Source organism: Passer domesticus, chromosome 21, assembly GCF_036417665.1.
Source record: "Passer domesticus isolate bPasDom1 chromosome 21, bPasDom1.hap1, whole genome shotgun sequence".
In the NCBI taxonomy this organism is placed as follows: domain Eukaryota; kingdom Metazoa; phylum Chordata; class Aves; order Passeriformes; family Passeridae; genus Passer; species Passer domesticus.
This window is the reverse complement of record NC_087494.1, coordinates 3,885,919-3,909,189: the sequence shown is the minus strand read 5'-3', so window position 1 is coordinate 3,909,189 and position 23,271 is coordinate 3,885,919. Positions and strand designations below refer to the sequence as shown.

Sequence of the window (23,271 nt, the reverse complement as noted above, 5' to 3'; positions counted from 1 at the left end):
CACGTCCAGGTGACTGTGATGCCTTGGGAAGGCTGACCTGGAACAGAGGCTGATGGATGGGGAGTCTTAACTTCTTTTTGCCAGCGTTGGGATTAAATCACAGGATGGTGTTTCTTGTTGGGACTCAGATGTTTATCAGTTCTTATCTTTGTCACAGTCTCACCAACCCTGAGTTCTACAGCACTGCACTCTAACAAACTAAAATGGAGCCCCATCTCTCTCTCTACAAGGCCTTTTAAGGATAAACTGTCCAATTAAGAAATGATATCTAAATTATTTTCACTTTTAACCCAATAACCGATCACCCATGGCCTGCAATATGGACTTTTTTATCCAATTACGGAAAACCACCCAAACCCATTGAGAAGAAGGTGAAGAAAAAGAAGAACAACAAAAGGTGAAGAAGAAGAAGAAGAAGAAGAAGAAGAAGAAGAAGAAGAAGAAGAAGAAGGAGGAAGAGGTGAAGAAGAAGAAGGAGGTGAAGAAGGACCAGCCTTTGCCATAAAACCTCCATCTTGCTTTATATATATTTCTGTATTCTAAACCCTTAAACTCTAAGTTTTCCACCCTGTGATATTACACACTTCTATTCAAACTCCACACCCAGTTCTATCATTCAATTTTGGAAGCCTTCTCCACAGTCTCAGGTCAAATGCAGTGTTCTCTGGGGAGTCAGTGCTTGATAGCGCACAAAATCTGAAATTCTCAGCAGCCAGGGTTCCAACACATGGAGTTAAATAATAAAGTAGGGATTTATTAAAAGGCCTCAATGGATCCACCTTGGCAGCACAAGAGCCCAGCCAGGGCTACACCCAAGATGAACCAAAATGGTCACAAAATGCACAACCAGTCACAGGGTCTCTCACTTTTATAAGTTCTGCTCCATTTGCATCTTGGAGTTCATTGTCCAATTCCAGCTCCAGCCCATGCAGTCCCTTCCTTCTTGTTTTTCTCTCTTCAGCCCACATTGTTTGTGCTCTTGGGCCTGAGATCTGGATCCTTTGTCCTTGGTCCCCAGCTAGAGCAGGAATTGTTTTGTCTCCCTGCTCTGTGCAGATCTCACCATCCCCTCATGTGAAGCCCAGACCCACACACTAAAGCAGCACAGAATCTGAAAAATAGAAAAACTAAATCCTGAGGCATCACCTGTGCACTCCACACTCAGCTCCTTTATCAGCCTCTGCCTTCCTTCCTCAGAGCCCTGGAAGTGCCTGAGGCTTGGCAAGGAATGAAACAGCAGAGAGTGAGGCATAGAGCTGGCACAGATGGCACTGCCCTGAGGAGACAGGAAACTTCCCAGTTGGAGAATTGGCTCACCCACCGATTTCTGCCTCTTCCATCCATGCATTTTTGGGAGGCTGGGGGGAGGAAAGGGAGCGAGAGAAGGAAAAGCACCCTCAGGCCATTCTCAGTGGAGCAGGGACATTATCCTATTAAAGATCCTGACAATAATCCACTTCTCCATGCCACCCCAGCCCTCTGCATGTCCCTTCACGTCACCTGAGCATCAGTGACAGCTGCTCTTAGGTCTATCTGCATAAAGCTGGGCCTGCTTCCATTTCAGTAATGATTCCTGGAAGGTTTGGCAGGTTTTGAATGCCTTTGTCAAGCTCTGTGCTCTGTGTTGGTGTTGGGACTGTACCACACCCCAAACCCTCTGTGCAAAGCCCTCTGTGAACTCAGGGGGAGATTTTAGGGGCTGTGCCCAGGCAGGATCAGTCCTTGTGGTACAGCGGGGTTGGGAAAACCACCTGGGGCAACCACCCAAGTTCCTCGGGGCAAAAACCTGCCCTGACCAGTGCCTGGAGCTGTTCAGCACCTCCTTCCATCTTTGGCAGGCCCACCATCGGAGGGAAGTACTGCCTGGGAGAGAGGAAACGCTACCGCTCCTGCAACACCGACGTGAGTGGGGGCAGCGGGGCTGGGAGGGATGGAGGAGGGGGAAACTGCCCTGTCCCGGTTGGGATCAGCCCTCTCCAAATGGGATCAGCCCTGTCCCGGTTGGGATCAGCCCTCTCCAAACGGGATCAGCCCTGTCCCAGTTGGGATGAACCCTCTCCAAATGGGATCAGCCCTCTCAAATGGGATCAGCCCTGTGCAGGTTGGGATCAGCCCTCTCCAAATGGGATCAGCCCTGTCCCGGTTGGGATCAGCCCTCTCTGGTTGGGATGAGCCCTATCTCAGTGGGATGAGCCCTCTCTGATTGAAATCAGCCCTCTCCGGGTTGAATGAGCCCTGTCTGGGTTGGGATGAACCCTGTCCAAATGGGATCAGCCCTGTCCAAGTAGGATGAGCCCTCTCTAGATGAGCCCTTCAGAAGGATGAGCCCTGTCTGGATTGGGTTGAGCCCTCTCCAACTGGGATAAGCCCTCTCCGGGTGGGATCAGCCTTCAGTGGTTGGGATCACAGGTGGGATCAGCCCTCTCCACCCAGGTGCAGGGTGCTCTGTGCAGCCGTGGGAGGAAGAGGAGGAGGAGGAGGCAGGGCGGGGTGTGCCGGCAGCGATCCCGCAATGGGGAATTCCGGGCAGGACCAGGCAGGTGTGGGAGCCAGCTCCAGGGGCGGGGGGCTGCACAGACCTATGGGGCTTTGGGATCCAGAGGGGCCCGAAGATAGGGAGGGAAAGGAGGGGAGGTAGAGAATTCCAGCTCTGCTTCTCCCAGGCTGCACCTGCACGGCTGCTCAGGTGAGGCTGGGTCTGACTCTGCTGCCCGGGGCTGAGGGTTAAACCTCAAAGATTTACAGAAAAAACTGTGCTGAGGGGAAGAAGCTTGGGACCTAGGGAATTGCAGCTTTAACACCCATGGGCTGCTGGAGAGGGAAACAGATGGGTCCTGTTGCTTCCCTGGGTTTGGAGGGATTGCTCCCCAGGGTCACAGATCAGGCAGAGCTCCTGGGGCCCCTCCTCGTGCTCTTGGTCTTCAAATTGTGCCCAGGTTTGCAGGAGGAACTGTCCTGCCCCCTTGTAGCAATGTCAGGGCTGGTGTCCCTATCCCTGAGGGGCTGATGTCCCTGTCCCCAGGGGGCTGGTGGCAGTGCCCAGTTGCCAGAGCTGGTGGCAGTGCCCCACTGTTAGGGCTGATGTCCCTGTCCCCAAGAGGCTGGTGGCAGTGTCCCACTGTCAGGGCTGGTGTTCCTGTCCCAAAAGGGCTGGTGGCAGTATCCACTGTCAGGGCTGGTGTCCCTGTCCCCAAGGGGTGGTGTCCCTTGTCCCCGAGGGGCTGGTGGCCATGCCCTGTTGTCAGGGCTGGCGTCCCTGTCCCCAAAGGGCTGGTGGCAGTGTCCCACTGTCAGGGCTGGTGTCCCTGTCCCCAAAGGGCTGGTGGCAGTGTCCACTGTCAGGGCTGGTGTCCCTGTCCCCAAGGGGTGGTGTCCCTGTCCCCGAGGGGCTGGTGGCAGTGCCTGGCTGTGTCCCTGCCCTCCTGGCAGCCAGGCCAGGCCGCCCCAGGCTCACACTGACCAGTGGCTGTGTGACCACAGGACTGCCCGCCCGGCTCGCAGGACTTCCGAGAGCTGCAGTGCGCCGAGTTCGACAACGTGCCCTTCCGAGGGAAGTACTACACCTGGAAAACCTACCGGGGAGGTGAGCCTGGCCGGGGGCTGCTGGGGCTGCCTCCTCTCTTGTCACTTGGCAGGGTGGCAGAAATGCTGAAATCTTCTTTGAAGTGTCTCAGAGTAAGGCAAGGTTACAGGCTGGGGACGGTGTGGCTGGACAGTGCCCTGGCTGAAAGGGACCTGGGGGTGCTGGTCAACAGCCAACTGAACATGAGCCAGCAGTGTGCCCTGGTGGCCAAGAAGGCCAATGGCTCCAGGCCTGGATCAGTAATGGTGTGGCCAGCAGGAGCAGGGAGGTCATTCTCCCGCTGTACTCAGCACTGGTGAGGGCACACCTCAAGTGCCGTGCCCAGCTCTGGCCCCTCAGCTTGGGAAGTATGTTGAGATGCTTGAGCGTGTCCAGAGGGGGCAACAAAGCTGGAGAGGGGCTGGGAACACAAACCCTGTAAGGAACCACTGAGGGAGCTGGGGGTGCTCAGCCTGGAGAAAAGGAGACTCAGGGGTGACCTTGTCACTCTCTACAGCTCCTGGAAGGTGCCTGTGCTCAGCTGGGGTTGAGCTCTTTCTCCTGGCAGCACTGACAGAACCAGAGCACACAGCCTCAAGCTGTGCCAAGGGAAATTTAGGTTGGATATTAGGAAAAAGGTTTTTTACAGAAAGGGTGATAAAGCTCTAGAATGTTCTGCCCAGGGAGGTGGTGCAGTCACCATCCCTGGGTGTGTTTAACAAAGCGTGGATGTGACACTGGGTGCCAGGGTTGAGTTGAGGTGTTGGGGCTGGGTTGGATTCGATGATCTTGAAGGTCTCTTCCACCCCAGTGATTCTGTGATTCTGTGAGAGCAGCCATTTCAAGTCCATGCACACACACACGTCACAGAGCGCTCAGTGGAGGAAGGACAGGAAGGGTTTTGTATGATGTGTTCCAGGGAAGGTTTATGGAATCCACCACGCCAAAGGGATCAGGGACAAAGACCTGGCCATGTGCTCTGCACAAGGTTAAGTAGGGGTCAGTGCCCAATGGTCTGAGGGCATGGGGGAAGTACAAAGGGCAGGGCAAAGGGCATTGCCATACAGGGAAGATGGGGCTGGCCACCAGGGATACCACAAGCAATGAGGAAACAAGGAAAGAAAGGAGAAACCATAAGAATTTGGGACATATGGGGAAAGTGTCTTTGGAAAGACAGGTGTCTGCTAAGGAAGGCAGGAGCCTTCCTTGAAATGGAAAATGTAAACTCCCTCCCACCGAATTATAATTTTGAAATTAAGGGGCTCTCAGGCAAAGATATGGGAGCAGGAATAACAGTTCTTTACTAGGAAAATTAAAAATACAAATGCAATAGTACAAAAAATAAAAAAAAACATTGACAGAGTCATAATAGACCTGACCCCCTGTGTGTCAGGGTGGTGGCACAGCCCCATCCCATGGGGGCTCAGCCCTCCTGCAGTGCCAGCTGTGCTTCTGCTGGAGCAGGGATCCTGCACAAGGGGGGAGTTTTCCTCTGGAGCTCCAGGGCTGCTGGAGATGGGCCTGCTCTTCCTCTGGGAATGCAGGGCAGGAGAAAGCTGCTCCTCTGGGAATGCAGTGGGCAAAGGCTGCTGGGGTGTTCCAGGCTCAGATTGGATCCAGGTAGGAATGCTTGGCTCCTGCCCTGGGCACAGCATCTCCCCATGGGAGGATGGAATTTGATCAGCCCTGCAGGGACACTCAGTGGCCATGGACAGCAGAGATCTCCTGGAGGGAGGATTGGGTGTGGGAGAGATAAAGAAAACTGCCCAATGAACAGAAGATAACTGCTCCAGAGATAGGAATAGAATACACACACCCACTTCCAACCTAAAACAGGCGCCCGATGGGGAGGAGGCAGCGCAGGCAGGGAAAGCTTCCTGAGCAGGAGAAGGGATGGGATCTGGTGGCTCCTTCAAAGAGCAGCACTTCCTCTTCCTGAGGTCAGCCCTGTGTCCTGCAGAAGGGTCTGGAGGAGGCTCTGTGGCACAAATCTCTCAATAATGAGGAGGAACAGCTCATCTCCTTCATGGAGTTAATGAACTGGACTGGGGAAATCCTTCCCAGCTGTGTAAACAAGCCCAGCTCCCAGCGGGGCTCCTGCAGCTGGAGCAGCTGTGCTGAGGCTGCAGGGGATGGATCAATAAAAATGTAATAAAATTGGGAGGTTGTGAAGTCACCCCAAGGCCCCAGTGGGTGCCAAGGTGGAAGCCAACCCTGCAGGCTGGAGCTGCCCTGGCTCTGACCTCTCTCCTCCCCAGGCACGGCCCAGGGCTTGGCTGGCCAGCTGAACATCACCCTTGAGGTGTCATCTGACCCTGACATGGATTTTTGCCTTTCATAAAGAGCCCCTTCCTCTCTCTGTGCTTCAGCTTCCTCTGCCACAAAATGAGTGATGAAACCTCTCCCCTCATGGGAGGCTGGCAGTGCTGACAGTGCCGTGGTTGGAAGGGATCTGGGAGCTCCATCTCCTTTTCCCACGTTGGCTGTGAGCAATGGTCATGAGGAGCATTTTTACTTTATTTATTTGGAGTCAAAGGGTGTCACTGCTGTCTCCTGGGGTGGCCCAGGGAGGAACCATGGAGCAGGGAAGGTCAAGGAACAACTTTGGACAAGTCTGGGCTCCCTCTCAGAACTGGAAGAGCTGGTTTGTGTCCAGCGCCTAAAGGGGGCTGAAAAGAGAGAGAATTTTAGCAAGGACACAGGGAATGGCTGCCAGTGCCAGAGGGCAGGGCTGGATGGGAGATTGGGCAGGAATTGTTCCCTGGCAGGGTGGGCAGGCCCTGGCTTGGGGTGCCCAGAGCAGCTGTGGCTGCCCCTGGATCCCTGGCAGTGCCCAAGGCCAGGCTGGACAGGGCTGGGAGCAGCCTGGGACAGTGGGAGGGGTCCCTGCCATGGCAGGGGTGGCACTGGATGGGCTTTAAGGCCTCTTCCCACCCAACCCCCCTGTGACTCCATGATTTCAGCAGCACCAGGACTTTCATCCTCACATGCCTGGGGGGTTTTGTGATCCTTGGTGTCATTCGGGTGTCAGAGGCACATCCTGGGGGAGGCAGGGACATCCCTTTCACCTCCACCTTGCCCATGTCATAGATCCAACCCCAGGGAACCCTTCCTGTCCTGCCCTTGCCACTGATGTTCTGCTCCCAGGCCCTGTGTACCCACATTTTGGGGTGGCAGTGAGGGCTGCTCCTCACCTCCTGAGCCCTTCCAGCAGTGCTCAGAGGGCTCAGGCATGGGGGCTGCCAATCCCTCCCTCCCCAGCAGCCCCCCAGGATCCCTCTTTGCTGGCAGCCTCACCCCTGGGCATCCCTCCCTCCAGCTGGCAGGGAATCTGCTCCTCAGCTTGGTTCTGGGCACTTTGGGAGCCATCCACCACCACCCTGAGCCCCTTCTCCTGCTCAGCTCATCCCAGAAGGATGGCTGGGTTTGGAGGTGCCTCGCTTCACATTTCTTTGGGAAATATCCTGGGCATGGAGCATCCCCACCCTGCAGACAAGGAGTGCCCCAGAAGCTTGGAGGAGGGGGGCACTGGTGCCTTGTGAAGGCTGAGCTAGAACAGAGACTGGACAGAGCTAAGGAATAAAGCAGGGATTTATTAAAAGGCCTCAATGGATCCACCTTGGGCAGCACAAGAGCCCAGACAGGGCTGCACCCAAGATGAACCAAAATGGACACCTGGTCACAGGGTCTCACATTTTTTGTAAGTTCTGCTCCATTTGCACATTGGAGTTAAGTATCCAATTCCAGCCCCAGCCCATGCAGTCCCATCCTTCTTGTTTTTCTCTCTTCAGCCCACGTTGTTTGTGCTCTTGGGCCTGAGATTTGGATCCTTTGTCCTTGGTCCCCAGCTGGAGCAGGAATTGTTTTGTCTCCCTGCTCTGTGCACAGAGCTCACCATCCCCTGATATGAACCCAGACCCACACACTAAAGCAGCACAGAACCTGAGAAATAGAAAAGCTCAAACCTGAGGCATCACCACCAGTCCTGGGACCATTTGGGAAGGGAAGGAGCTGGACACTGGGTCCCTGAGGTTGGTGCTGTTTTCCTGGAGCTGATTTCCAGCCCAGACCCCGGGATGGGGATGCAGAGCTCTGGAGAGAAGCGCTGAGCTCAGCAGTCCGCAGATTCCTCCTGGAACGTGGCTTTAAATGTTTGTTTACTTTGCTTTGTTCCCTGCGTTCTTCATTTCGCTCTTGGCCCATTCGGGAGTTCGGGAGAGCGATGGGAGGAGCAGGAGCTTGAGGAAAACAGGAGATTGCTTGTCAGAAATTGTAACAAGGCTAAATTCCTCCATGGGAGAGGGCAGGCGGGAGGAACAAAACATCCTCGGAGGCAGCAGCCAGCTGAAAATATTCTCTTTTAATAGCTCTGTTAAAGGTGCAAAGGAGGAACCAGGCTGACCCTAAATGAAGGGAGGGGAGCAGAATGTGCAGGATGGCTCCTGGCTGGGGCTTTCCCCCTTTCTGGGCCAGGGCCAGGAGCCCAGGAAGGACTGGAGCTGTGCCAGGGCTTGGCATGGAGCTCAGGGCAAGGTTCTTGCCCCCGAGGGTGCTGGCACTGCCCAGGCTGCCCAGGGAATGGTCCCGGCCCCAAGGCTGCCAGAGCTCCAGGAGCTCTCAGGGCTGTGCAGGGTGGGATTTTTGGGGTGGCTGTGCAGGGACAGGGGCTGGGCTGAGCATCCCTGAGGGTCCCTTCCAGCTCAGCATATTCCAGGATTCCATAATTGTGTTTAGCAACATTCCCTGGGCCAGCTCAGAGGTCCCATCACTCTGTGGGAGTCACTCCAAGAATTCCAAGGCACCTTGTGCTGTTCCAGAGGCTCTTGCTGTGCTCAGTGCTGCTGTCATGGGGACACAGCTGTCACTGGGGCCACCTGAACAAGGACAAGGAGCTGCCCGGGCCACCAGGGCACCTCTGGGCCAGGGACACTGCAGTTCCCAGCAGATGCTGGGCAGTGATTCCAGTCTCCTTCCCTCTGGTGACCTGGCTGCCAAGGGCAAATCCTGCCTGGGAATTGTCCCCAGAGAGGCTGTGGGGACTGTTTGGAGCTCAGGTGGCCCAGGCAGCTTGTAGAGCAGTGGCAGTCAGGACATGGGTACCAATGCAGGGTCACCCCTGTCTGCCTCCTTGCCTCTCCCTCCCCCTGCTCCCCTTCCATGGCATTTTGAAGGGCAGGAATCCCCACGTGCAGGCCTGACCAGAGAGGAGAGCCAGCAGGGATTCATCCCTGAAGCCTTTTTGGGCTATCTAAAACCAGAGGCTGTGTGGGAAATGGATTTGTAGAAATAAATAGCAGCATTTTATATATAGATATAAAAAATATATTATATATATTATATTATATATTATATGTTTATTATATAAATAATATAAATGTTATATATGTCTATATTATATAAAATATTTATTTTACATATACATTTCATATATAAGATATATTTAGATATATTGTTATATCTTTATCTACAATATATAATATATATTATATAGTTATTCTATAAATATGTAATATAAATACTGTATACTTATAGACTATATAAAATATTTATATTTTATAGATACATTTTAATGTATGTCTGTGTGTATATATATGTATATACACACATACATTTATATATTTATAGAATAAAAAGCTGTTCAATTTATGGAAGGGCCTTCAGGTACATCTTCAGGTACATTTGGGGCAGATGAAACCCCCGAGGGGCTATACCTAAAAATGGACCACAGGTCACAGGTTTTCACACTTTTATAAGTTTGGTCCATTTGATATTGGGGGTTAATCTCCAAATTACAGCTTCAGGTAATGAAGTCATTTACCCCAGTTTTGCTCCCTCCAACTCACTTTTGTTTCTATTTCTGGGGCCTGAGGCAGTGAGGTGTCCTTGATTGCCAGGCCTGGAGGGGAATTGTTGTGTCTGCCCAAAATGGGGAAGCAGCAGCTCACACTGACTATGGAATTTGGAGTTATACACTAAAGAACTGCAGGATTACAAATAGATTAAAAATATTAAAGCTCAAATCCAAAGATGAGGTTGAACAATGGTTTATATGTCTTTAATTATTTGAACAGCTCATTTGCAGATCCTAATCTTCCAATTTTTCAGCACTTTCCAAATAGCACACAGGCAAAATTGAAAGAAACTCCTCCAGTTTTAATCAGAAACCCTGAGACAGGCCAAACTGAAGGACCATTTTCACTCATTCCTTGGGGCAAGGCACCATCCCACATGGAGCAGTGTGAGCACAGGACCCCAGCCCCAGCTCCCTGCCTGCAGCCCCTGCTCTCAGCGAGCTCCCCCTGCTCAGCAGCTGCTGCTCCCCAAAATGCCTCCAAGCTGCTCAATTCCCCTCTCGTAGGGAATTCAGCACCTGAATCCTCCTGCTCCTCCCTCTCCCAGCTTTGCTCTCTCTCCCCCCCAGGTGCTCTGGCACAGCTGGGCCCCCTCCCCTCCCCTCCTTTTACCCCTTTGATGTTCTGTATCGAGTTTCCCTTTACCCCTTTGATGTTCTGTATCGAGTTTCCCTTTACCCCTTTGATGTTCTGTATCGAGTTTCCCGTTTTGCACATTCCCATTCCCCCCATCCAAGGTGTTTCCCTGCCAGGGTACCTGTTGCTTCCCTGGGACTCAAGCTGAAGCCTCCCAGGGGCTCCCCTGTTGGGGGAGACCCTCCTGGAGCGGTTTTGTGCCAGGAAAGAGAGGCAGACTGGACTTTTTCGGTCTTCAGGTTCTTGTTTATTGTTCTCTTATCTAGAGTTTTGCACGCTGTCCACACCAGGCTCAGCACACTGGAAAAGCACTGCAAAAATGGCCAATAATCTCTTGTTACAAGGAGTAACAACAGATTATTGGCCATTTCCTTACTATCCAATTAAGAACTGACACCTAGATTATTTCCCCTTTTGACCCAATAACTGATCCCAAAGAGGGCATAATATAATATAATATAATTGTAATATAATATAATATAATATAATATAATATAATATAATATAATATAATATAATATAATATAATATAATATAATATAATATAATATAATATATAATGTAATATAATATAATATAAATTTAATTTTGTATAGTATAAGTTATATATTATATATTATTATATGATATTATATAATATTATAAGTAGATTTCTATAATATTATAATAAATAAATTTATATAATATTATATGTAAATATAAAATATCTCTAAATATATAATATATATAGAATGTATATAGAATAAATAAATATTTATATATTCTATAAATATATATTTATAGAATAAACATATACTACATAATATATATTATTTAGTATATATATTATATATTTTATTTTTTTTTAATATATACTACTTGCAGAGTGCTAGCTTTGCCACTGATTCCAGGAGAGCAGGCTTGATTTTATGACAATTTTATGAAGCCTTTATGATTTTTCTACCTGACTGCAACACTTTTGAACACGTTTGAAGCTGTGCTCCTTCCCCAGGGGGTGTCAAGGCCTGTTCCCTCAACTGCCTGGCCGAGGGCTTCAACTTCTACACGGAGAGAGCAGCGGCCGTGGTGGACGGGACCCCCTGCAGGCAGGACTCCAACGACATCTGTGTCAACGGGGAGTGCAAGGTGGGACAGGGACACACCCCGGCATGGGGACAGGGACAGAGCCACCAGGGCAGGGGGGACAAGGACAAACCCTGGGATGGGGGGACAGGGACAGACCCGAAACAGGGCGGACACAAGGACAGACCCCCAAGAAAAGGGGACAGGGACTGGCTCCTAGGGTGGGGGGAACAAGGACAGATCCTCTGGGTAGAGGGGGCAAGAACAGAGCCCTAAAAAGAGGGGACAGGGACAGACCCCTGGGCAGGTGAGCGCTGCCCTCAAACTGCTCACACAGACTGGGATGGGTGGAGGGTTAAGGGAGCTGGGGCTGCTCCCCTGGACAAGAGAAGGCTCCAGGCAGAGCTCAGAGCCCCTGGCAGGGCCTGAAGGGGCTCCAGGAGAGCTGCAGAGGGACTGGGGACAAGGCCTGCAGGGACAGGAGCCAGGGAATGGCTGCCAGTGCCAGAGGGCAGGGCTGGATGGGAGATTGGGCAGGAATTGTTCCCTGGCAGGGTGGGCAGGCCCTGGCTTGGGGTGCCCAGAGCAGCTGTGGCTGCCCCTGGATCCCTGGCAGTGCCCAAGGCCAGGCTGGGCAGGGCTGGGAGCAGCCTGGGACAGTGGGAGGTGTTCCTGCCATGGCAGGGCTGGGATGGGATGAGCTTTAAGGTCCCTTCCAGCCCAAACCATCCTGTAATTCCATGATTTCTCTGCCTCGACACCCAATGGGAGCAGGAACATTCCCATCCCCTCTGCATTCCCTGCCTCAGGGATGGATCCCTGCACTCCCAGCCCCTTTGATGTTTCCCTTGCAATGGGATCTGGGGGAGCTGTAAAAGTGAATTCTAAGGAAGCGCTTGGGAGTGGCCAACATCCCCAGCAGGCAGACAGACAGACTGTGTGTCTGTCTGCCTCCCTTCCTGTATCTCTGGGATCTGTTTTCCTCCATGGGGCTGTGGAACAAAGGGGGATTGCACCCGAGGGAGCCACAACCGTGCTGGTGACCCTTGTGCCACCCCGGGGCGGTGGCAGAGGGACAGAGGCCACAAGGACACATCAGCTACAGGGACAGGGCTTCCCTTGGGCTCCTCTCAGGCTTCATCCCTGCACCCTCCCAGGAGAGGGAGGCACTGCTGGGGTGTGTGGGGCACTGAGGGGACAGCAGGGGACACCAGGGGACACCAGGGGACACCAGGGGACAGCAGGGTCCCTCCAGGCCGGCTCATTGCTGCCGCTCCTCCCGCAGCACGTGGGCTGTGACCGGGTGCTGGGCTCCGACTCCAAGGAGGACAAGTGCCGGGTGTGTGGGGGAGATGGCAGCTCCTGCGAGACCATCGAGGGCGTCTTCAACCAGTCCCTGCCCGAGGGAGGTAGGGAACAAACGGCCTGCTCACCCTCAAATCCCTCCTCAACCTCACCTGCCCCTGGGGACAGGCAGGGACAAATCCCAGAGCTAAATCCCAAGGGGAAGCACCGGGCTAGGAGGCAGCAAATCCCTCCTGTTCACCAGCCAAGCCGTGCCCCAGCCTCCAGGGGTGCCCAAGTCTCTGGCACAGAGCTCCAAGCCCCTTCCCTGCTCCCCAGGGTTGATCCCAGCTCCACAGCACGTTCCCAGTCCCACCACAAGAGCCCACAGTGCAAACCCACTCCATTTTGGTGCCCAAAATGCTTTTTCCATCATTTCCCCATGGATGAGGGGTTGGTTCATGCTCCCATCCAGCCCAGGGCAGCTCTGGCTCTGGGACTGGAGGCTGAAAGTGCTGCTCACCTGCTTGTCCCCCAGGTTATGAGGAGGTGATCCAGATCCCCAAGGGTTCCGTCCACATCGACATCCGGGAGCTGAACCTCTCCATCAACTACCTGGGTGAGCTGGGGCTGCTGGAAGCCCAGCCAGGCCCTGCCATTTCCCTGGCATTAACGGGGTCTGGGCAAGGCCCTGCAGGGAGAGCTTCCCCCTGCAGCTGGGAATGGGGAATTGGGGGTCCCAGGCTGGGATTTGGGACAGGAGAAGGCAGCAGGGCAGTGTGGGTTGTGTGTCCCTGTCCTGTGTTAGCATCACAGCCCTGAGCAAACCCCACATCCCTCAGCTCCTGGCATCTCCCCTCTGCCATCCTGGGGATGAAAAACACTCACATTTTCCTCGGGCTTGGTTTTCCAGCCTGGCTGCTCAGTCCTGCTTTCACAACGAGGATTTTCTTGCCTCTTTTTTCCTCCCTGTCCCCGGAGCGATGCAGGGCAGGGCAGGGTGCTCTCCCTGGGTGCTGCCGGCAGGATTCTCCTGGCAGCATCCCTCCCATGGCATCGGAGGTGCCACCACCCCTCCCTGCCCCGTGTGTGGGGACTCCTTTCTGCATTTCTGCGCTCTCAGGACACCGCTGCCCGCAGGCAGGGATCCCTCTGGGCATCCTCCAGCCTCCCTGGCTCGCAGGATCCTCCGTGTCCGGGGCGCGGTGGGGTCGGCAGGGCGGCGGTGCCCGGAGCCGCTCCCGGAGCCAGGGCCAGGAGCAGCAGCAGCAGCGAGCGCTCCGATCCCCCTCTAGCGACTCTCCCCGGCAAACACAGCCCGGCTCCGGGCCCCAGCAGCCCCAGGAGCTCCAGCAGCTCCAGCAGCCCCGACCCGCTGTGCACAGCTGGCTCTGAGCCCGGCTTCGTGGCCACAGCTGGCCCCCAGCCCTGGGCAGGCTGAGGAAGCACCGTGGGTCCATCGGTGCCACCCTGCTGGTGCCCCTGAGCCACCTGTGCCCTCCCTGGTGGCATTTAGCAATGCTCTGAGCCCGGCAGGTGAGCAGCACCTGGCTGAAGCTGGCCCGGGTGCCTGGAGCTTTGTGCTGAGCCCCCTCCCCTGTGCTGGCAGCGCTGCGAGGGGACAGTGGGGAATATTTCATCAACGGGAAGCTCTCCATCGATCCCCCCCGGCGCTTCGACATCGCCGGCACCACCTTCCACTACAGGAGGTCCCCTGAGGAGCCCGAGTCACTGGAGGCTTTGGGACCCACCAACATCACCCTCTTTGTCATGGTTGGTAAATTCCTACCCCTCCCGGTGTGGTGCTGGTTGGGCTGGAAGGGTCTTGCTGTGGCTGCCTGGGGGCTGGAGCTGATCAGCCCCTGGCGTGGCTGTTGGGGGTAAAGGGACACAGAGAGCAGAGGTAAATTGGGCTAAATTCACACAGTAAATCACAGAATTAATGAGCTTGGAAAAGCCCTTAGAGACCATGGAGTCCAAGCTGTGGCCTGACACCACCTTGTCAGCCAGACCACGGCACCGAGTGCCACATCCAGCCTTGAAAGAGTCACCCAGGTGGGACAGGAGCCCCCAACCCCTGCCTTGGAGGGCCAGTGCTTTATCCACGGGGCACTCTCAGAACTCCCTCTCTAATTCTCAGGTCTCCTGCCCTGATCTGTCAGGTTTTGGGATGATTCCACCCCTGAGTGCTTGGGAGCTCATTCTCTGATCGAGCACCACTGTCACCACTGGCGGCTGCCCTGCCAGTACTGGGAGGGGCTGGAAGGGGACAGGGGAAGATTCCAGCTGCCCTGGCTGTTAGAGAGGCTCTGGGATGCCACCTGGGTGGTCACTGTGGTGGCACTGATGTCCTGGGGGTGCCTTTCCCGCAGGTGCTGGTGCGGACGGAGCCGCAGGGGATCCGCTACAAGTTCAACGCTCCCGTGGGCAGGGATGGCTCCAGCCTGTACTCCTGGCACTACACCCCATGGACCAAGTGCTCTGTGCTGTGTGCAGGGGGTGAGCTCTGATGCTGGGCTGCTTTGGGGGGACATGTGGGACTCCTCCCTGTGCTGTGTCTGGGCCTCTGGGGTCTCTACACGGCCCCACCCCACACTCAGCCAGGTGAGAGTTGTGTCAGGCAGTGCCAGAGCAAAGAACCTGGGTGCCATCTTCAGCTGGGCCACAGATATGGGTGGAAGGACCTTAAAGATCAAATTTTTCAACCCTCTGCCATGGTCAGGGACACCTTCCACTATGCCAGGGTGCTCCAAACCTCAATGTCCAACCTGTCTTTGGATACTGGCAGGGATCCGGGGGCAGCCACAGCTGCTCAGGGCACCCTGTGCCAGGGCCTGCCCACCCTCACAGGGAAGGATTCTTTCCCAATCTCCCATCCAGCCCTGCCCTCTGGCAGCAGGAGCCATTCCCTGTGTCCTGTCCCTCTCCACCCCTTTTTAAACCCTTTTACTCGTGCAATGCATGCAATCATAAATGGCTTTAGGTTGGGAGGGACCTTAAATCTCACTCAGTGCCACCCCCTGCCATAGCAGGGACACCTTCCCCTATCCCAGGGTGCTCCCAGCCCTGTCCAGCCTGGCCTTGGGCACTGCCAGGGATGGAGCAAGGACAGGCTGGCTGATCACAGCAGCCCCTGTGGCCTCAGCTCTGCAGTCTGTGAACTGAAACACCCCTGGTGCTTCCCTGAATCCGTGGACTGGTTCCCATGGTTTGGGCCATGTCTCAGGACTTTGGAGAGCCTGGCTGGGAGGGGCTGAGCTGGTATTCAGAAGAGAACGGCCCACTAATGTTCCCTGTTTAAAGCTCAGGGCTTGTCTTCCATGCCAGACCTCAATCATGTGCTGTCCCTCCTTGTTCCTGTTATTCCCCAAGTGCTGCCCAGAAAGGCCAAGGTGAGAACAAGTTCATTTGAGCAGGAGATCCCTGGAATGCTGTGATCCTCCATCCTCTGGCATGTCCTGCCCTGGCTGCTGACCTCCAGAATCCCAGAATCATCGAGGCTGGATAAACCCTCCAGGGCCACCGAGTCCAAGCTGTGCCTGCTCCCCACCTTGTCACTCAGAGTGCCACATCCAGGCATTGACACCATCGTTCCACACCATCCATTTGGAGATGTCAGAGAAGCCCTTGGTTGTGAATTCCCTTGAAATCCCTTGGAGGGATAAGTTCAGCCTCAATGTGCAGGGACAAGTGGTTGTTTTGTCACGTCACCCCCTGGGAGCAGAGCTGGGGGCTGGCACCCACAGCCTGGCACTGCTCCAGCCTCAGTGATGCCATGTGCAGGCTGAGCTAGAACAGAGACTGGACAGAGCTAAAGAATAAAGCAGGGATTTATTAAAATGCCTCAATGGATCCACCTTGGGCAGCACAAGAGCCCAGCCAGGGCTGCACCCAAGATGAACCAAAATGGTCACAAAATGCATGATAGCTCATGGGGTCTCTCACTTTGATCAGTTCTGCTCCATTTGCATATTGGGGTTAATTGTCCAATTCCAGCCCCAGCCCATGCAGTCCCATCCTTCTTGTTTTCCTCTCTTCAGCCCACGTTGTTTGTGCTCTTGGGCCTGAGGTTTGGATCCTTTGTCCTTGGTCCCCAGCTAGAGCAGGAATTGTTTTGTCTCCCTGCTCTGTGCACAGAGCTCACCATCCCCTCATGTGAACCCAGACCCACACACTAAAGCAGCACAGAATCTGAAAAACAGAAAAGCTCCAACCTGAGACATCATAGCCTCAACTTCCCTTTCCCCTTCCCTCTTTTCCCTGGGCAGGCAGCCAGATCCAGTCTGTGGTGTGCAGGAAGCTCTCTGATGGCTCAACTGTCCCCAACCATTTCTGCAGCGCTGACACCAAAGTCCCGGAGCGACAGAGGAGCTGCAACACCGAGCCCTGTCCCCCGGCGTGAGTACCAGTGGGGGAAATGAACTTGTTTTATTATTATTATTGTTTAATTTTTCTGTTAAGCTTTAAAGTTTACATGAACGTTTATATAGCATGGATTTGTATGCAAATTTTGAGGTAAGAAATGTTGATTTAGGAGATCAACATTTCTTTGGAGAAATAAAACTATGAAAGATAGACCCACAAAAAGTAATTTTAGATAATAATAGCTTTAGATAATTTTATATTATTATATTATATTATATTAATTATATTATATTATATTATATTATATTATATTATATTATATTATATTATATTATATTATATTATATTATATTATATTATATTATATTTTTTAAATTTAGATAAGAATAGGTTTAAAGCATTTACAACATAGTGTAGCAAAAACTCATAAGCCAAGAAATGCTTATAGTATATGATAATTAAGAAATAGTTAACTTCTAATTATAATAATGTAAATTATAGCATCTGTATTGTCTCACCCTTCACTTGAGACAAAAAATAGAAAAAAATTACAATTAAATTAATTTAATTTTAAATTAAATTTTTAATTTTAAAATTAATGTTATAAGTTTAAATTTTAAAATTACATTTTTAAACATTTAAAAATTTTTAAATTTACATTTTTAAAGTGCCTCTCAGTTACTCTATCTCTGAATAAAAAAAAAAACTTATTCCAACATACCTGGAGCCTGGGCAGGGAGCCAGGGGGGAAAACCAGGGGGGCAGAGAGTGAAATTCCCCCCTGGCTGCCATTCCCAAGTCACAGTCCCCACTGGTGACACTGCAGCTCTGCTGGGGAATGGGGTGGGGGTTTCTCCTCTGTGTCCCAGATACTCCATGAATCCCTGAGGAATTGTGCCAGCCCCTCCCTGGCTGCTCCCCAGAAGGGGAAGGGCAGATGTGCAGGGACTCGGTGCTTCAGCCAGAGCTGCCTGGGGGCTGTGGCTGGAGAAGGGCCAGGCTGTGTGCGGGGAGTGGGGACCAGCCCAGCCCAGCCCCGCGGGCCCCTCCCAGCTCTGCTCTTGCCCCATCCCCAGCTGGGCCATTGGGAACTGGTCCGAGTGCAGCCGGAGCTGCAACGAGGGCGTCCGGACCCGCAGCGTCTTCTGCAAGAGGAAGATCTCTGCCAGCGAGGAGAAAACCCTGGATGATGCCTCTTGCACCCAGCCGCGGCCTAAGATGCTGGAGCCCTGCAACAACCAAACGTGTCCTCCCGAGTGGGTGGCCCTGGACTGGTCGGAGGCGAGTGCCAAAGGAGGGACACGGAGCTGGGGAAGGCTCTGAGGAGCGGCTGAGGGCCCTTGGCTCGTTCAGCTGGAGCACAGGAGACTGAGGGGAGGCTCCTGGGGGCTGCAGCTCCTGCCCAGGGCAGGCAGAGGGGCAGGGGCTGAGCTCTGCTCTGGGACAGGGCCAGGAGCCCACCAAGGGCTGGAGCTGTGGCAGGGCTTGGCATGGAGCTCAGGGCAAGGTTCTTGGCCCCGAGGGTGCTGGCACTGCCCAGGCTGCCCAGGGAATGGTCCCGGCCCCAAGGCTGCCAGAGCTCCAGGAGCTCTCAGGGCTGCTCAGGGTGGGGCTGTTGGGGTGGCTGTGCAGGGACAGGAGCTGCCCTGAGCATCCCTGAGGGATCCAGCTCAGGATATTCTGATTCTGTGATTGACACCGTGCCTCCCCTCTCTGAGGGCGCTGCTCCAGGAGCACAGTGCCAATCACTGTGACAGCCATCAGTGGCAGTGTGGCAGCTCAGGAGCCAGGAGAGGTGGGAGCAGCAGGGGGGGAGCCAGAGCTGCCTCTGTCCCCTCCTTGACCGTGTCCCCTGTCCCTGCAGTGCACCCCGAGCTGCGGGCCCGGCTTCCGCCACCGCATCGTGCTGTGCAAGAGCGGCGACCACAGCGTGACCCTGCCCACCTCCCAGTGCCACGAGGCCACCAAGCCCCCCACCAGCATGAGGTGCAACCTGCGGCGCTGCCCCCCGCCCCGCTGGGTCACCGGCGAGTGGGGAGAGGTAGGGACAGCCCTCCCCTCGGGGGGACTGCAGCAGGAGCCTCCCCAGCCCTTTGTGGCTCCCTCCTGACCTTTGTGGGCCAGCAGGAGCCTGGGTGGCCACCACAGCTATCCAGGGACCCGTGGCAGAGTTCTTTGCCCCCTTTTTGGCTCGTTTGTGATGGTGACTCTGGGGGTGTCCGTGGCCTAGCAGGACCCCACAGAAGTCATTGAAGGGTCCCCATGGGTGGCTGGGGGTCAGCAGGGGTGGGCTGGCCCTACTGCCAAGCATGGCCACTGCTGGTCCCCCCCAGAGCCCCGTGGGGTGACACTGACAGTCCTCCCTGTATGAATTCAGGGAGCCCCTGGCACAGGGAGTGATTGGCATCTGACTCTATGATTCAGAAGGCTGAACAATTGTTTTATTAAAACTATACTATATTACATTAATACTATTAAAACTATACTAAAGAATACTAAAGAAAAACCCATGGCTGTCTGACACAGCTTTGAGGGATTGGCTAATCACTCAAAACAACTTTCACCGGTGCCCAATTAACCAAATCACTTTTGGTAAACAATCTCCATAACACATTCCACATGTGCAAAAGATAGGCCCACGAAGAGTAATTTTAGATAATAATAGCTTTAGATAATTTTAGATAATAATATTAGTATAATAATATTATATGTTATATTATATTATTAATAATATTTTTTAATTTAGATAAGAATAGGTTTAAAGCATTTACAACATAGTGTAGCAAAAACTCATAAGCCAAGAAATGCTTATAGTATATTATAATTAAGAAATAGTTAACTTCTAATTATAATAGTGTAAATTATAACATCTGTATTGTCTCACCCTTCACAAACAGGAACAACAAGTAGAGATAAAAATTGTTTTCTCTTCTCTGAGGTTTCTCACTGTGTTTCCCAGGACAAATCCTTGGGAAATTGTGCCTGCTGCACTCTCTAAAGAGAGCTGCGGCCACACTCCCTGCCCTGGACACCCCTCGAGCTGCAGGTTGACATGGGGGTGCAGGAGCCTGGGAAAGGCCAGTGATTTAGGGCTGGGTGTGGGATCCTCCCTGAGCCCTGGAGAATCAAACCAGGCTTTTTGGGATGCAGGGCCACAGCACTCGCTCATGCCAGGGAGGGAAGGCACAACCCCCTGCAGCACCCTTTGCACCCCCGAACCCCCTGCAGCACCCTTTGCACCCCCTAACCCCCATTGTGCCCACTCCTGCCGCCTTCCCAGAGCCGTGGTGGCCACGGCAGCTCCCTGTGTGTGTCCCCACAGTGCTCTGCCCAGTGTGGCCTCGGCCAGCAGAGGAGATCCGTCCAGTGCCTGGCCCACACGGGGCAGCCGTCCATGGAGTGCGTGGAGGCCCTGCAGCCCCCCGGGATGCAGCAGTGCGAGACCAAGTGCGAGTCAGGGCCCACAGACAACCCTGAAGGTGAGGGGCTCTGCACAGGGGACACGTGTCCCACTGGGGATGGGGACACTGGAGCCAGCACAGCACCAGCCGGGCTCTAGGGTGGGAGATGCCATCCCTGGAAGTGTCCAGGTTGGACACTGGGGTTTGGAGCACCCTGGTGACCATGACAGGGGTGGGAAAATTTGATCTTTAAGGTCCTTCCACCCATATCTGTGGCCCAGCTGAAGATGGCACCCAGGTTCTTTGCCCTGGCACTGCCTGACACAACTCTCACCTGGCTGAGTGTGGGGTGGGGCTGTGTAGAGACCCCAGAGGCCCAGACACAGCACAGGGAGGGGTCCCACATGTCCCCCCAAAGCAGCCCAGCATCAGAGCTCACCCCCTGCACACAGCACAGAGCACTTGGTCCATGGAGTGTAGTGCCAGTACAGGAGGGGTCCCTGTGGAGGGGACACGTGTCCCACTGGGGACAGGGACATGGGAGCTAGAGTTGGGCTCTAGGGTGGGAAACCCCATCCCTGGAAGTGTCCAAAGCCAGGTTGGATGGGGTTTGGAGCACCGTGGGATAGTGGGAGGTGTCCCTGCCCATGGCAGGGTGGCACTGGATGGGCTTTAAAGTCCCTTCCAACCCAAATCATTCTGTGAAAAATGTGGCCATTCTATGGCTCTGGTCCCAGGTCAGCCTGGTGTGCATGACCCAGAGAAATGAAGGAACTCCACCTCGAGAAATGCAGGAACTGCACCCTGGCAAAGACAGGTTTCCCTTAGTGAGGTCCTCAGCAGCTTCTTCACCACAGCTGCATCTTCCAGCTCCCTGACAAAACCCCCCAGGATCCCCTCAGCCCTGCTGTGACCTGCTCCCCGCTCTGTGTCCCCTGCAGAGTGCAAGGATGTGAACAAGGTGGCATACTGCCCGCTGGTCCTCAAGTTCAAGTTCTGCAGCCGGACCTACTTCCGACAGATGTGCTGTAAAACCTGCCAGGGCCACTAGGACACAGCGGGACACAGCGGGACCCCCGTGGCAAAACTGGAAGGCCAAAGCTTCACTGGAGGGCTGCCGAGCCCTGCCCTGCCCGGGAACCTCCCCTGGCTCCCGCACAGACTCCACGGGCGTCACCCAAAGCCGTCCCCCACAGACCCCCTTGGCCCCCCAGCTTTTCAGAGGCAGGTTCCCAGTTCAACCACTGCAGCCCCAGCTGGATGAGCGCTGGGAGAGGGGGGAGCTGGGCAGAGCAGGGACTTTACTTGAAATGCTGATGTTGTTATTTATTAGTAGCGGAGCCAGGTCCCGCTGGGGGAAGCGGTGCTGCTCGCCCCGCTCCTGCCTCATCCTGCTCCGTGTCCCCAGGGCACCATCGCGGGGCTTGGGCACTCCAGGGGCTGCTGGCCTTCCCTCGGGACCCCAGGGGAGCCAGGGAGGAGGGTTCAGGTGCCTGGGGTGGCCAGCGTGGCTTGGGGCTCCTGGGTGATGGGTGAAGAGGAGCCGCTGTGGGGAGTGGGGATGGAGCAGGGATTTTGTCCCTTGGTTTGCACCCTGTCACCTCGGGACTGGGATCAGGCCACCCCGTGAGCAGAGGGTGACACCCTCAGTTCAGCTGGGAGAGGGGCTTCTCCAAACTCCCGTAGCCACCAGCTTGGATTGGGCTGTTCCCCTGTTTGCCCTTGTCACTTTTAGGACCAGTTTTTCCCCCTTGAAGCACGAGCTGAGCTGGGGGCAGAGGCGTGCTGGGGGCTGCAGTCACTTCGTGGGCATCGAGGCTGTGCCAGGCTCAGGGAGAGCAGCACAGGAGAGTGCAGGACAAGATTGGGCCTGGCACAGTGTCCCCAGGGCCTGGCACGGCAGGGCCCTGCCCAGAGACAGCCTCAGCCTCACTTCCAAAGGTGCTTGACTTCCAAAGGTGCTTTGCCTCCAAAAGGTGCTTTGCCTCCAAAGGCAGCCTGGCCATGTGTGGCCATGGCCTCGAGGTGCCAGTCCCAGTGCCACCCACCCCTCTGCTCACAGGAGGCCTCCAGAGATGGGAAAAGAGCAAGCTTGAAATTCCTCCAGGTCACCTGGTGGCCAAACCTGGGCCAGCTCCTCCACGGGCAGCCTGTGGAGGAGACCTGACTTCAACTCTCCAAAGCATGTGCTTTTTGTTGGCATCGTACTTGTAATTATGATGATTATTTTCAGGCCTTTCCACATCACAGCGATGGGAAACCTTTGTCCAAAGCCGTGTTTTGTTCCCCTGGGGCCATCCCTGTGGTCAGGGAGGGGACAGCCCCCTTGCCCCTGAGCAAAGCCCCCGTGTGTTCCTCTCCCAGCTCCGTTTTTGTGTCCACCTGCTCCTCGGCCGATCGCAGCTTCTCTGGTGCTCAGCAAACCTCGTTTCTCTTCCTTCCTGGTGCCATGCTCCGTTCTGATGGTTTTGGGTGAGGGGAGGGGGTGTTTTCACCGTTTTTATATCGATATATATCCTACTGACCGATGTTTAACATACTAACTCTGAGGAGGAGCGACGTAAGGCATGAATTATAATAAAGGAGTAGCTACGATCCCGGGCACAGCCTCTGCTCCCACTTGTGTTCCTCCAGCCTGGGGTTGGCTTTGGGCACCCCAGCATCACAATCCACCCCAAAGGAAGCGGGACAAGGATTTCCCTGGGGCGCAGAGCAGGTGGGAGAGGTGGGGATTGACCCAGAGCTGCTTTAGGACGTGAAGGAAGAATTCCCCCATGGCACAGAGACTCCTCCATGTTGGTGGTGCTGGGCTGGGCCAGCAGGGGAGGGGGGATTCTGCCCCACTCAGGTGAGACCCCACCTACAGAGCTGCCCCAGCCCTGGAACAGCAGCAGGAGGACGTGGAGCTGCTGCAGCCAGGCCAGAGGAGGCCACGGAGATGCTGCCAGGGCTGGAGCCCCTCTGCTCTGAGCCAGGCTGGCAGAGCTGGGGCTGCTGCCCTGGACAAGAGAAGGCTCCAGGCAGAGCTCAGAGCCCCTGGCAGGGCCTGGAGGGGCTCCAGGAGAGCTGCAGAGGGACTGGGGACAAGGCCTGCAGGGACAGGAGCCAG

General features: G+C 54.4%; 1 protein-coding gene and 1 long non-coding RNA gene across 2 annotated transcripts in view; one reads left to right on the top strand and one right to left on the bottom strand.

The window, feature by feature from the left end:
- Positions 1 to 22,768, top strand: part of ADAMTS10 (ADAM metallopeptidase with thrombospondin type 1 motif 10) — a 68,842-nt gene extending 46,074 nt beyond the window's left edge. The window contains exons 14-25 of the mRNA XM_064396394.1: positions 1,839 to 1,902; positions 3,481 to 3,583; positions 11,042 to 11,175; positions 12,398 to 12,521; positions 12,935 to 13,015; positions 14,006 to 14,169; positions 14,769 to 14,895; positions 16,665 to 16,794; positions 17,838 to 18,042; positions 18,626 to 18,802; positions 20,084 to 20,240; positions 21,104 to 22,768. Of these exons, the coding sequence (XP_064252464.1) occupies positions 1,839 to 1,902; positions 3,481 to 3,583; positions 11,042 to 11,175; positions 12,398 to 12,521; positions 12,935 to 13,015; positions 14,006 to 14,169; positions 14,769 to 14,895; positions 16,665 to 16,794; positions 17,838 to 18,042; positions 18,626 to 18,802; positions 20,084 to 20,240; positions 21,104 to 21,213 (1,576 nt within the window). The 3' untranslated portion in view covers positions 21,214 to 22,768. The remainder of the gene's footprint in view (positions 1 to 1,838; positions 1,903 to 3,480; positions 3,584 to 11,041; positions 11,176 to 12,397; positions 12,522 to 12,934; positions 13,016 to 14,005; positions 14,170 to 14,768; positions 14,896 to 16,664; positions 16,795 to 17,837; positions 18,043 to 18,625; positions 18,803 to 20,083; positions 20,241 to 21,103) is intronic.
- On the bottom strand, positions 7,041 to 13,672 carry LOC135284730 (uncharacterized). The gene is made up of 3 exons (XR_010349919.1): positions 13,285 to 13,672; positions 10,172 to 10,361; positions 7,041 to 7,800 (listed from the first exon to the last, which is right to left on the bottom strand). It is a non-coding gene; the product is annotated as an uncharacterized LOC135284730 (long non-coding RNA).
- Positions 22,769 to 23,271: the final 503 nt, after the last annotated feature.